The 14670-nt window shown below is 44.1% G+C and overlaps 1 protein-coding gene and 1 long non-coding RNA gene across 7 annotated transcripts in view; one reads left to right on the top strand and one right to left on the bottom strand.

The window, feature by feature from the left end:
• Window positions 1–297: 297 nt before the first annotated feature.
• On the bottom strand, window positions 298–2834 carry LOC310696754. 3 transcript variants are annotated; one of them, XR_014520709.1, is made up of 2 exons: window positions 2695–2834; window positions 298–2074 (listed from the first exon to the last, which is right to left on the bottom strand). It is a non-coding gene; the product is annotated as an uncharacterized lncRNA (long non-coding RNA). The 3 variants fall into 3 exon arrangements; XR_014520710.1 differs by lacking the exon at window positions 2695–2834 and adding an exon at window positions 2419–2688; XR_014520711.1 differs by lacking the exon at window positions 2695–2834 and adding an exon at window positions 2335–2407.
• Window positions 2825–14670, top strand: part of MECP2 (methyl-CpG binding protein 2) — an 89192-nt gene continuing 77346 nt past the window's right edge. The window contains exon 1 of one of the 4 annotated variants that reach the window (XM_083482564.1): window positions 2825–2913. Coding sequence is in view for 2 of the 4 variants with exons in the window: in XM_083482563.1 (XP_083338689.1) it covers window positions 3036–3070 (35 nt within the window). In the remaining 2 variants the exon portion in view is untranslated. Of the gene's footprint in view, window positions 2914–2962; window positions 3071–14670 lie in introns of those variants that run through there. The other 3 variants (XM_083482565.1, XM_083482563.1, XM_083482562.1) reach the window with 3 other exon arrangements.

Raw genomic sequence — 14670 nt, forward strand, 5'->3', positions numbered from 1 at the left:
ACTATGGTGAACCACTATGTGACTTTAAGTGGCTGCTACAACTAGATTCTGAAATCTTACTGCGGAACATGTGAAAAGCTTTACCCTTTAGTCTCACTGAAGGGGACAGAAAAGAGACCGAGTGCGTAGAATTGCTTTTATATATAGACTTAAAGGTCAGCACAGTCTTGATTCACCTGGGACATTCCCATTTTTTTGTGTGAATCCCTGGCAAATTGTCTCATGAAAGTACTGGGATTTATGGTTGTATAGAAGCTGGTGCCACATTCTAACTACTTGGCAGAAGCTGCAAAGGGAGCAATTAAAACTTATTTTATTGTTTTTATTCCACTTCTGCCTGAAAGGCACTAGGGGCAGATGCAACTATAGTTAATACACATGGCAAGTCACGGGGATGGGAGCTTACTCTTGTTTTCCATACTCCCCCCCCCCCCTTCAAGTCCTGGTCATGTCTGCATGCTTCGCTCAGGCAAGGAGCTGTCCACCATGGGACACTACTATCAACCTGGCCAGATTGTCTACTGCTGGCAGCATTATGCAAGCCCTTCACCATCCCTGCCACTGAGTTTTCTTTCCCCTCCTTTTCCTGCAAAAGGAACAAAAAAATTGTGGCATATAAAATACTGTAATATCAAATGTATTATGGCATAAGGATAAATGCATTTCTTGCTTGTTTGTGCTGACTAACCCTTTGTAAGATAGTGAATACATTTTTGGATCAAACAACAATATGTATAAGGTTTTGATTTTGAAGGATTCCTTCCTTCATACATTCTCACTTTTGCATGCACATTCTTCCTTTACCCTTCTTCCTGTGTGGGATGAACTTATGTGGGGATGTTTTGATATTTCTACTTTGTTTTGGATCATAGAATTATAGTTAGAAGGTTGTCAATTAAAATTAAGTAGATAAGGTTTGTGTCACATGACATTCTTGGAAAACCCATGTGGCTTCTTGTAAACAATCCTCATAGAGCGATTGCTTAATAATCTGTTGTATAATTTTGGTTGGTGTCAACATCTGGCTGACTGTTGTGTATTTTCCTGGATCTGCCTTTCCCTCATTTTTTAAGATAGCCCTACAATTTAGTTCAGTGTAACTTGTGTTGTTGATCTCAAAATACTTGGTTGAAGTTTAGCTATAGCAGTTATGTATGAAGTCTAAGTTACACTGCTACCGCAACTCTGCCAATAATTCAAAGAGCTTGAAGCTGCAACCCTATACATGTCTATTGAAAAGTGAGTCTGATTGGGTTCAATGAGAATTACGGTACTTCTAATTATGTGAGTTTAGGATTGCAGTCTAAATTAAATTTTACAAGTGCATTTCATTGTAATGATTGTAATACTTTTAATGTATGTCCTATAACTACTAATTCACCACGGCAGTCAGAAGTTTGATGCCACATAATAAACAGATCAATTTTTTAAGACAAATACATTTATATCAAACCATGATTTTATAAATATATTTGTTCATCACTACAAAGGATTAAATAAGTAATTTTTACTGTATGAGTAGTTTCAATACTTTTACCAGTGAATATATACTAGTATATAAGGAAGCAACAAGCACAGCCTCTGAATCTTGATGCAAAAATACGGGGTTTTATAAATACAGATGCACCCCTATTTTCATCTTTGGCAACAGCTTCCAGAGGGATACCTGTATTTCATCTGTTTACCAAAGGAAAACTGAAGCTACCGGTTTTCAACTTTGAAATGTTAGAGGGTATGCATAGATTTTCTCTGCATTCTCCATCTATAATTGTAACATGGTTATTTCCCCCTTGAGATCTGTGAGCAAAGTCATGCTACATCTGCAGCACAGCACAGAGCAAGGTCCATATACTTATCTGTGTTGAATCTGTTCCTGGCAATCATGATATTGCAGATGCTGTGCTCAAGGTTCTTGGGCCTGAGCGGCTGTTTTGACTGTTTTGGTTGTTAACAAAAATTGCTTACATGATATAATAATTTTCTTTCAGATGCTTGGAACATATCAGGCATGGCAGTTGGCTTGCATTCATGTTGTAAGGTGTAGAAAATACGTTGAGACTGTGTTGCTATTTTACTAGAAGACAAGAGTGCAATATTATGAGGGGAGATTTAATGTGTTGGTGCTGCTGTTTCAACATGATAGCTGGACACTTATCTTTGACTACCTGTACATTTCAGGAACCATAGAAAGGCTTTAAATGAGTGACCGAATTAGTGGAGAGGGATGGAGGAAGGCGGCCTTAGCGTGGCAATATGGTAACTGAGGGAGAGCATCAGTACAACCATGCCAGAAGACCTTGGTGTTCTAGGCTGCACACATGGCCAGATTGACACATTATTGCACCTGAGGTGAGCCCCAAAGCTCTCCTTCGGGATCCGCTGCTCCTGTGGATTCTGCTGTCCAGGCAACTGCCTCACCTGGCCTCATGGGTGGGCCGGCCTGGCTGCACCCACATTCCAGCGGGCATGGTGGTCCTCCTGGGGCGAGTAATGGCTGCAGAAACATGACCTTGGTGTAACTCGATGGGCACATTCAAGACCAAGTAACAGGCATGGCCTTGGCATCAATTATCAGTGTTTGGAAGGGGCTTTGCCCTGAGAAGGCCAGTATCCTCCGGACCCACCGCTGAGGCACTTCGAGAAAAGGGAAAGGAAAAAACCGTTAGATCCGTTACATTTCAAAAAGCCTTTTACCCGCAACTCTGCACCGCCCTCTTCGTCAGTGAATGATGAACCAACGGGCCTATCATTAGGCAGACAACATTCACGAACCAATCAGAGGCAGCGCGGGCACCTGTCCCCCACCCACTTTTTATCGCTGTTACTGACAGCACTTCCCGCCAATTCTAACGGCCGCCGGGAACAGGGCAGCCTCGCCCGTGTAGAAGAGCACCGGCCAATAGCTCCGTGAAGGTACCCTGAGTGATGGGAATCGGCATCCAATTGCAGCGAAGAGGGCGGGGTCTGGCTCTCCGGGTTTCCTCTCCGGCTCGGTTTCCCCCCTCCCCCCCCGCGGGTTTTTCGCTGCGAAGAAAATGGCGGCGGCGCCGAGCGGAGATGAGGAGAGACTGTGAGTGACCCGGGGAGGGGGGTGGGGAAGAGCCGGGCTGGACCATCGCGCCGCTTGCGCAGGGGGCTCGGGCGGGACCATGGCCAGCGCCGGGGAGGGCGGCGGGGCGGCGGGGCTGCGGCCGCTGGCTTCTCTCCGCTGGCAGTCGCTCCTCCTCCCCTTTCCCTCTGCGCGCCCAGGGCCTCGAGTGCGTCACAGCGATCCCCTCTGCCCAGTAAGGGGAGGGGCGAGGAGGAGGGCGCGGGGCGCGCCCCCGGAGGGGGGCAGGGGAGGGGAGGGGCTGGCGTGGGGCGCGCGCTTGAGGTCAGAGGTGACCTGTGCCCGCTCCCGGGTGGCATCTGCCAGCCGTGGCCCCTCATCCTGCATCCCGGCCGTGGCCCTCTTGCTTTGGCAGGTGCCTTGCCTCATGCCAAGTTGCCCATCCCGCCCTGGGACTTCAGGTGATGGGGACACCTGGCAGCCTGCTTCTGAGGCCCTCTATCTCCATCTCTCACTCCGCTTGCTTCTACCCCATCGTTGCCGACAGAGAGTGGGCAGCGCAGTGGGCAGAGTGCGCGGGTCCCTGTAGGCTGTGTGTGGTATGGTGGTTTGGGCCTCCTTTAGCGTAAGCTGGTGCCTCTGCCCATTTTCTTCACTTTCTTTTTCTGGGTTGTACAGCAAGGACTATTGGGCTCCATCCCAAGTGCCATGGTGCCCTGTGTGTGTGTGTGTGCGCGCTGCTTGACTCACCTGTGCATTTCCACTGGGCAAAGCGGTGGTGAGGATTGGGGTTAACAAGTTCAAACCTCCTTCCTGCATCACGCCGAAAGTGAGGCAGGGCAAGGAAACAACAGGGTTGGTGGCTGATGGCTTGCTATGGGTTGGGGGTTGGCTCTACTGGGTCCTGTCCTTTGTGCCACACCACTCAAAGACAAAGAGTAAGTACCTTGGTAGGGCCTTCTAGATGGCTGACAACTAACTGGAAGCAGACATGAACTTTGCTTACAGCCATGACTTGCCCAATCTCCCTGGTCTCCTTTCCCAGAGCTGGTGGATGAGTAAGGGCAGTGGCTGCTCCCCTACACCCTTACTCAGGGTGGTACAGAAGTAGATGCTGTCTGTCTTCACTGCCCTCAGAGAGAGAATATGCAAGCAAGAGTAGGTGGTAGCTGCTTCTTGCAAGAGTAGTGATTGCCTTCAGACTATCACCATCATTGCTTTTGCTCTGGGAGGCTCAACCTCAGGGTAAGAAGCTTCTTTGGTCCATTAGTGTTATTGTATTTGACATGACATAGTCAGTATGGCCAGTGATCAGGGACGGTAGAAATTGTAGTCCAGCAACATGGGGAGCACAGGTTCCCGATCCCTGATCCACCCACTTATTTCCTCTCTCTTTAGGGTAGGTGTGGAGAATTGGGCCCAATGCATCTTCCCAGAATGAATGAGCAACCAGAAACGATTGTGTTTTTTACAAGCACAACTGCCAACTCTGCTTACTTGCTTGCTCTCCCTCTTTTTTGGGTTGCACAGTTGGGCTACCTGGGCTGATTTCTTGCAGCTACACCACCAGTAGAAAGATAACTGATGCAGAACTTGCCCTATCTATGATGTCCTTTTGAGTGCTGGATCCAGTACCACTGACAGCGTGAGCATGTTCATGTTTGGTCAGTGGCAGCAGCTCACACTGCCTGACTTGGCAGTATCCAGCCTTCCCACCATACTGCTTAAACAGAGAGTGTGAGCAAGCAGACTGATTGGGAGGTGGTTGCTTCTGCCTTCTGTGGTTGTGCACACACTTTTGGCAGCCCTGTTGGCTCCAGTTCTTCCTGCTGTGTAGTCCAGAAAGAAAGGGCAAGTGGACATCTTCTTCACATAAACTTTTTCGTAGGGCTGCCCAGCAGACTTGGCCCTTACTGTTGCACCTTCCAGAGTGAGAGAGGAGGAAGTAATTGGAGGCAGAGGCAGTGGTTCATTGGTTGAGGGTCGAACCAACTGTGCATGTGCTTATTAAACACAAACTTTCCAGTCCGTTTTGAAAATTGGGTGAGGGAGTTAACTTTTAATACTAAAAGCATTTGGGTGATGAGAATTAAGTCTCTTCCCCTGCTTTACCTCTCCTTGCCACTTATCTTAAAGATTTTTTCTTTCCTAGCCCATTCCCAATATAGCAAGTTTGCTGATTGGGAGAAAAAGTCAAAGCAATAAAGCCCAGCGAGGTAGGGACAGTGCGTGGTTTGAATTTTGTTCCCATTCCACTTGCACATTTTTTGGTATTAAAAATTAATTCCTCCACGCTTGCTTTATAGCCAGACTGGCAAACACGTATTTCAAAAACACATGGGCATCTGTTTTGGCCCTTGTTAGCTCATGTTTGTGGCCTGGCCTGTGCCACTTGTCCTCTGCCTCTGAGCGGGAAGGGGAAAGTAGGTGTCACTCTATTTATGGTAACTGTCATTTTCTTTGTACTTTGATGTTGTCAATCCTCAGATATCATGATTACCAATTCTTTATCAACTATTTGATGTCCTCTCATGTTAGCTGTCTTGTGTGATCACAACATTTCAGTCACAAAACAACTATACACAGTCTGTAGGTATATGGAGAGGGGTAAAAACAGGTCTTCATCCTTTTTCCTTTTTTTTTTTTTTGCCTTCACCACTTGTGCTTTGGGAGTAGGGGGAAAATATCACTAATGATTTTATCCTGAATAACTTTTGAAATGAATTGTGTTGTTCACATAAGTTATTTAACACTTATTATCTGCTTCTGTTATGTATTGGCTTTGCAGGTGTTATCCTATCCTTGCTTAAATTGGCCACAATATTTTTTTTTAATCCTAGTTGTCAAACTATTTATTTGCAACTTTTCCAGCCCAGTCCATAATATCACTGCTTGCAATCACTCCCAGTGCTATTGCAGTTTTGGTTGATAGTTGCTTCTCCAATTAAATCCTCTCCTAGCTCAAGACAACTGAATGCGCTTATGTCAGACATTGGAATGGTACAATCATGTTTGTCACCTTCACCCTTATGGATTAGGTGGCATTTCCATCCTTCTATTCATAAAACCTTATAAGCACTGCAGTGCATCTGCTTCATGTTGTGCATATATTCCAAACATAAGTTGGCTATGAATGTTTGCTGCTTCCTTGTGTTAAAAGATCTGCCCCACCTTATCTCGCATAAATCTCTGTACAGTGCCACAAATGTATGTCCTGGAGCCTTTGTTTACTGCATGGTGAAGATTTGGGTGTGAAACAAAAGGTGTGGCTTCTAGTAGGGTGTTCATATAATTCATTTGATATATCAGGAGTTTTGTGTTTCTAGCCAAGTTTTGCAGAGAGAAACTTGAAAAGGTAAAAACTTCAGGCACTTTTCACAAGTGAGGCAGAGGTCATAAGTTTGGGGGAGGTATTTTGAGAGGAGGCTTTTTGTGAAATGTTAATTTAAATTTTGTGTGAGACCTTGTCTATCCAGGTATTGAATCTTAATACCATGTTTCACATCTAACTTGTCTAAAGAACTCAGTTTTACACAGGTATGTTAGTGTTGATGTGGGAAAATCTCTGCTCTCCCATAGGGTTGTAGCTACTCCCAAAGTAAAATACCAGTGCCCTGGGGGACATGATAGATTAAGATCATGAAATTGCTGTGTTGTGAACACTAATAATATGCACGCTTGCAGTGTCATAGGAAGGTGCATAAAATACAAAATATTTGTGACTCATTTTCTGCTGAGCATGCCTCTGGTAGAAATTAGAGGTGGGTGGGGCACTGGGGGTACTCTTCTTCCTCCCCCCCAAAGAATTTCAGTTTCAGTTCTTCTACCTTTAACAGCTGCTTAGCAGGTCCCTTGTTTCTTTTTCTATTTGTTTGCAATTATGTTATTGTGCCACCCATTCTCAATTAAGTGATGTCTCAAACTGTTGCTTCTTTGGTTCATGTTTGTATTTGTTTATTAAAAAGCACTTATAATATTGGTGCTCTTTATCTGGTTGGAAATTTATTGTTTATTTGAGGATTTCTAGCCTACTCTTCATTAGAATAATTCTAGAGTGGTAGTAGAATATAAAATATAATTACATGATAAAACCAAATTTGCATAAAAACAATATAACCTTAAAACAACAGCAACAAACAGGTTCTGCAAGGGCAAGTGTATCCATCTCCACCAAAGACTTGAGCAAATAAATGTGTTTTAACTGGTGCTGCAAATGCATCAGGATCAACACCAGTTAAACTGGAGAGAGTTTATTTATTATTATTTCCCCCCCCCAGCCGCGGCTGCCGCCCCTAGCCTTGCGCACACCCGCCCGAAGCACGGGGCGCCCTCCGGAGGGCTCCCCGTGCTTCGGGCTGCAGGCTGCTGCCCGCAAGCCTTGTGAGCCTGCGGGAACTCCCGCCGGGCTCGCAAGGCTTGCGGATAGCTTCCTGAAGCCTGGAGAGCGAGAGGGGTCGGTGCGCACCAATGCCTCTCGCTCTCCAGGCTTCAGCGAAAGCCTGCATTCGCCCCATAGGACGCACACACATTTCCCCTTCATTTTTGGAGGGGGGAAAGTGCGTCCTATGGGGCGAAAAATACGGTACCCATCATCTATAGGAATAACTCCTTGCAGGACCCTCCTGGTGATCCCAGGGTGTCTGTTCGTAGAGGCAGTGTGTTCCCCCCATCCCTAAATACGCTGAATCTACTCAGAGGTCATATGTACACAAAAGGTGTAAGGAGAAGGATGAAGGATGATCTTCAACCGTTTTGCCCCTTTACTTGAAGTAGGGTAAAATAGCAAGAGGATTGTTTAATTAATTAATTAATTAATTACATTTTTACACCACCCTACACCTGAGGATCATAGGGCAGAATATAAAAATACAAAATACATAACAAAGTAAAAAACAAAAACAATATCCCCTGCACACATATAGGATTAGTCCTAAGTGATGTCCTGTTGTCATCCTGTCATCTTGGGTGTCTTATACCAGTCTTTTATTTTTGAGGTTGAGCTTTCCAAACCCTACATACACTGTCATGTGTGTGCTCCCTGGGTTGACTGATAGCCTGCTGTAGATTGAGGAGACTTCTAGAGCAGAGAACTTTCAAATACTACTCTTTAATTCCATAGTATCAAATCTGGGATTGGAAAAATCCTGATTGCCCAGAGGCCTAAGTAATCTGACGATAAGTTACAGTTCTGTTCAGATTCTTGGAATGAATGTTATGAATATGCCAAATTTATGTCAGTTCCTTTTGTCTCAGCCCTACGACATGGAAATATGACTAATATATCTATCTATCTTTATATTAAATACTGTGTCATGAGATAAATTAGCAAAGAATCAATTTTTGTGGAAAACTGGGCTATTGGTTTAATCATGGAGTTGTTAATGATTTGTGTAAAATCTAGTTGTGTTGTCATAATGCTGGCAGTATATGGCTTCAGTCATGGACCCACAATTACAATTCCTCAGTCACATCCACAAATGCCTCATACAGTGGTGCCCCGCAAGACGAAAAGAATCCGTTCTGTGATTCTCTTCGTCTAGCGGTTTTTTTGTCTTGTGAAGCAAGCCCATTGACGGATTAGCGGATTAGCGCTATTAGCGGCTTTTAGCGGCTTATCTGCTGATCGGATCAGATGATAAGCGGCTTAGTGGCTTAGAAAAAGGGGGGGGAAGGAAAAAAACCAGCAGGAACTCGCAAGACATTGTCGTCTTGCGAAGCAAGCTCATAGGAAATTCGTTTTGCGAATCACCTCCAAAACGGAAAACTCTTTCGTCTAGCGAGTTTTCCGTCTTGCGAGGCATTCGTCTTGCGGGGCACCACTGTACTTGGTGTGATCCAGATATCAAAGTAGAGCTGGCTGTGATTGCAGATGACCAACAATCTTACGTTGCTCATTTAGAAGCTGCAGTTGTGGGAAACTGTATATGTGCCTTTTACACGAAGAGCTGCTTATATAATTTACAACAACAGTGTATCTGTAATTGTGTCTTCCTATATCTAAGTGTGAATTAGGTGACCAGTTTATTTTTCTCATCCCACTTCCTTATGACTCGCCCCATCCCCACCCTTTGTTTCTAAGTCAAATATATTGGTCCAGTCTCTTGTAGCTAGTATAGCCATTTCTCTTATTGTAGTATGAAGGGTTGTACCTTTCCACTGGAGCATCATTTAAGACGCAAAGTAATTTTTCAGTTGCTGGGCTAAAATATGTGACAAAGACAAGTACAGACAAGTGGATTTAAAACATATTGAGCACTGTTTTCACATGTGTATTAAATTGGTGTCTGTGTAGAAATATGTTGAGTAACACAGAAGGTAACACAGCAATGTTAAATATTTGAAGGAGAATATAAACTATTTCAGCAAATAAAGGGTATAATGTTAGGTACTTGGTCTTACAATAAAACCAGTTGTCATATGCTATTGCATGTAATGCTAAACCATGGTCAAGCACAAATCGCAGTGAGACCCTACTGTTGTTGTCCTCTGGCATAGCTATGAGGGGATTTTGGAAGCTTCCATTTCTCTTTTAGATTAAGCCCAGTTCAGCTTTATGCCTGAACCTTAAATTGTTATTAATCTTAACTATAAGTGAAAGCAAGCCAGCTTTGTAAACAATGGTTTGAGGTTAACTTATTTCTTCTAACCCAAGGCGGTCCAACTTTTGATACCAAGTGGACCGCAAGAGTACTTTGACATGCACACTGCCTTGTCATGTGAGGGGGAGCGGGGCCAAAATTTGACACCCACACACACAGCCCATGCACTGCCCTCCCAAAGCTTTCTAAGCGAGGAAGCCGGCTTTGGGAAGGAGTAGTGAGGCACTGGCAGCATCCTAAAGCCCTCCCAACTTCTTCCCAAAGCTGGCAAAGTGCTAATTAGGCTTTGGGAAGGAGGTTGAAGGACCCTAGGACCTTGCCAGAGCCCTCAAACCTCTTTCCCCAATCCCAGCACCTTGCTTAATGGCTTTGGGAAGACAGCACAAGGGCTGGGGGGCGGTGACATATGTTGCTGAGAGCCACACATTGAGTGCCACATGTTAGACCACCCTGCTCTAACCACAGTTAAAACTTCATTTTTCTTGGATTTGATGTCATAGCAAGCTGCGGGTAAGCTAAAACAGAAGCTAAAGCTTCTTCAGTCTTCATGGTTGTACGTGAGGATGGGGTGGAATATGCACAAGCCTGACATTCACTGTGATCTGCTCTTATAACACTAAACTTTGGCGACTGAGGCTAAATTCCATTGCACAGTTCCCTCGCACAATTGGATGTACCGAGACTATAATCTATCTGCCATAGCATATATGGTAGCACTTAAGAAATCAAACCAAATCTTTCAGAATTTAGATTTTGACAAATGTTTAATAAGTGAAAGAGTGAGTGCAGGAAATATATAGAGATTCACTTACAGTAACTCTTTAATAATGGAGTCAAAGTTGTGGTCTTATCCCTTAAGGATGCCCACAGGGGGTTGAAACAGTTCAGGCCAAACTTGAGTGCTTGATTTAGACCTGAAGGCATTGAATGTAAACGTTTTCCTGTAAACACTAATGATCAGATTCATAGCTTTGTCCGTAGGCCATGAGATTGTAGATTTCATCCTTAGTGGGTGTAACCCCAAACAGTACCCATATCCCCCCCAGCATTGTGCCCCTCTGCTCCATGACAAAGTTGGCATGAATAATAATAATAATAATAACAACAACAACAATAATAATTTTTATTTATACCCTGCCCTCCCCGGCCAGAGCCGGGCTCAGGGCGGCTAATAGGGGAGGGGGGAATTAAAATACAGTTTAAAATGCAGCCTCATTTTAATAATATCCCATAGATCAAAACCATAAGGGGAAGGAAACATAAGGGTCAGACTGAGTCCAAACCAAAGGCCAGGCAGAACAGCTCTGTCTTGCAGGCCCTGTGGAAAGATGTCAAGTCCCACAGGGCCCTAGTCTCTTGTAACAGAGCGTTCCACCTGAAAAGGCCCTGGCCCTAGTTGAGACCAATCTAACCACCTTGCGACTTGGGACCTCCAAAATGTTGTTATTTGTGGACCTTAAGGTCCTCCCCGGGGCATACCAGGAGAGGCGGTCCCATAGGTACGTGGGTCCTAGGCTGCAATGGGCTTTAAAGGTCAAAACCAGCACCTTAAACTCACAATTAACTATTGTGAGGCATGATGTTCTTCTCTGTAAGCACACACACACACACACACACACACACACACACACCTTTAATTGTTTCCTGTACACATCACTAGGTGAATAGAGCCTGAAATACAAAATATGCAAGCAGAATGTTTCTTCTAGGCTAGCAGTTTGCCTTTTTACTAGATGACTACCAATTACTGACCAGCATTATTTTTTTTTTATTTTAGTTGCTAATGTTAGTGTTGTCAAAAACACCTCTGGCACCTGAGTCAGCATTTCAGCAGGACCTACTGACAATCCTTGTTTCTGGAAAGTGTATAAGCACCCAACATTGCTTTGTGAGCCTTAGGCATGAACTTGCTAGGTAGCCTTAAGCAAACCACTATACTCTCCATCCCAGCTCCATGTTGGAATAATACCAGCCTACCATATAGGGACGCGGGTGGCGCTCTGGGTTAAATCACAGAGCCTAGGACTTGCCGATCAGAAGGTTGGCGGTTCGAATCCCTGCGATGGGGTGAGCTTCCGTTGCTCGGTCCCTGCTCCTGCCAACCTAGCAGTTCAAAAGCACCTCAAAGTGCAAGTAGATAAATAGGTACTGCTCCGGCGGGAAGGTAAACAGCGTTTCCGTGTGCTGCTCTGGTTCGCCAGAAGCGGCTTAGTCATGCTGGCCACATGTGCGCTGGCTCCCTCGGCCAATAAAGCAAGATGAGCGCCGCAACCCCAGAGTTGGCCACTACTGGACCTAATGGTCAGCGGTCTCTTTACCTTTACCATATAGGATTGTTGAATGTGTTACTAAGGTAATGGGTATGAAAAGCTTTGAACACTCAAAAAGGAGCACTACATCAACGCTTATTGGCAAGTTATGATGAGAGAATACCGGGCATCTTTTTGCATTGTGTCTTTCAAAAGTTAGTTATTCAGGCAAGATATTACACTTTTGTAGATCTATAAAAATGTTGGCTCAAGGCAGACATGCTTCATTATTGTTAGAATTAACCACAGTTGGCTACCTTAAAAGTAGGATCAACATGCCTATCTTGCAGAGAGTGGAAACTCAGGAATTTCTTTTGAATTCTTTGCCAATATGAATCTCTCACAGTTCTGCAGAAATGAGTAGCCTTTAATTGGTCACGCCTCCCAAAAGCACCACTTTTTTGCTAACAGCCCTGCGATGATAATAATGGGTGAACTGTATCCCCTGCCCTTTTATCTTGTAGAGTTAAATGTGTGTTTGGATACATTTGTCTTTCACAGGTAGTTCAAGAAGCTTAGTTTGCAAACAGTGCAGCATTAACTGCCTCTGTTCATCTGAAGGGTTACTCCTCCCTGAGTTAAAACAATAATAAATATCTACAAGTAAGCACAATTGTGTTATCAGTGACCGAGAAAAACGTTGTATCTGCTGACAGAAATGCAGCTGATAAGAAATCTGGTTGATCTCTCTTGAGCAGGGAGTTCCAAAGAGCACAACGGAAGTTACCAAACTCCATGCTCCCGGTATTGTATTTTGGTGAAAGCAGGGCCTACCCACTTGCTTGAGAGGCTGGGGAAAATATACAAGCAAAGGTATTCCCTAAGGTATACAGAGCCTAGGCCACCTACGACTTTAAAGATAATAACTGGCATTCAGAAGCAGGGGCGGAGGAAGGGAGTGCAGTGGGGGCACGCTGCCCCAGATGTCACCAATGAGGGGGGTGACAAAATGCCGGGTGGCACTCACCGCGGGGCCTGCAGCCCACCTGAGCCATTCGTCTCTCCTGGGAGTGATGTAGTGGCTTGGGCGCCCACAGGCTCCGCGCTGCCCTAAACGGTCCACCCACCGCCTCCCGCAGAGCGTTCTGCCCTGGCTCGTGCTGCCCCGCTGGCAGCTCACCCCACCCCTGGGCGCAGGGCACGCGCGCTGCCCCAGCTTGCTCCGCTGCAGTTCAGAAGCTTTAAAAAAAAAAGGTGCAAATGAGCATAAAGAGATGCAATTGTGTTTTCCTCAATAAAGATGAGAGGGGAAACAAATATTTTTTTAAAGCAAGACTGACTATGAGTGAAGGGACCATGTAGCAAGACAAAAAATACAAGACAAGCAGTGTGGAAAGGTGGGACATCACCAGCTACCCCACAGAACTTGTCTCCTAGCAGGTACAGCAATACTTCCAGTCTACACAGGAGCTGCAGTTCCAGTCAAAGACAAAAAAAATTGCCACAAAGCGGGTTTAGTTTTTTTTTAAAAAAGGAAAGGAAGGGAGAGAGGGCAATGTAGAAAACACAGTAATGCAATGGTTTGGAAGCAATGCCTCCTTATTATATATCAATTAGTCATCAAATACAAAAATGCCTCTAGGCAACTTACATACACAATTTAAAATTATTTTATTTAATCATAGTAAAGTCTTATCATACGGTAACTTACCTAAGAACTGCAATGATTCAATTTCCTTTATTGATTATGATGGTGAAACATTTATTTATTGTTGTTAACATTTCTTTTCTGAATATAATAAAAGTAGTTGTTAAATTATTTATTATTATTATTATTATTATTATTATTATTATTATTATTATTATTACCATGATGTTCCGTGATGACCTAATGAATTAATGGCATCAATTTCACAGTAAAATAGTTGCATGGAAGCAAACTATTGTGTCAAAAAGAAAGAAAAACGGAAAAAACAACAAAAAATGGTGATATCACACTGACTAAAAAAAAGGAAATGTGTAATTAAAGGGCATTAAATGACAGACAACAGTAAAAGACTAACTGACTAAAGGACATATTTCAAACAGGTCGCGTTTACTGATTTAGAAATTTATGGAGCTTAATTATGAGTAAAAACGCTTATGATTTTAAACAAATGAGCAAGCATTGAAGTATTTCAATGGTACTGCATGAACATTGCCTCAGTGGTGTTAAGGGGACCTAGTGTGAAAGGGACCATGCTGTCTATGGCTTGCTTTCATTAAAAGATGGGGTACAAAATTCCATACAAGCTGAAGTCTTTGAACTGCCTTAAAGGGTAGGCCCATGTAGAGTGTGTTGTGATAGTCCATTGGGAGGCTAATAATGCATGTAATGACAGACACTGACTAAAGGCATGGGAATAACTAGGGGCTGGATGTCGCTGGCATTCTGCCCAAGGCACAGGCATGCCTTGTTCTGCCGGGATTCTACGTTATTGTGTTTTCAGGGATCTGTTCTAAACATGCTCATTATGTTTGTTTGCCTACTGCTTCATCTGCTTGTTTAGGCTACTATGTTCTTAATGCCTTCTGGAGAAGGAAAAGCTCCAAAGCTTAGCAGCATCAATAAAAAATTCCCAGTAGAGGGGATGGCAAGGTATGTGTTTTCTTTGGGCAACAAGGTGGCATTTTGTTGTTGCAACTTGGAGTGTCTCTGAGTCCAATAATTTGTTAACAGCATAACTTGTGGTAAGGGTGGCTTGATTGGCATACAAGTTCTGTGGTTGTTTTT

The sequence above is a fragment of the Podarcis liolepis genome, assembly GCF_965112155.1.
Source record: "Podarcis liolepis genome assembly, chromosome: 17".
NCBI classification, from domain to species: Eukaryota; Metazoa; Chordata; class Lepidosauria; order Squamata; family Lacertidae; genus Podarcis; species Podarcis liolepis.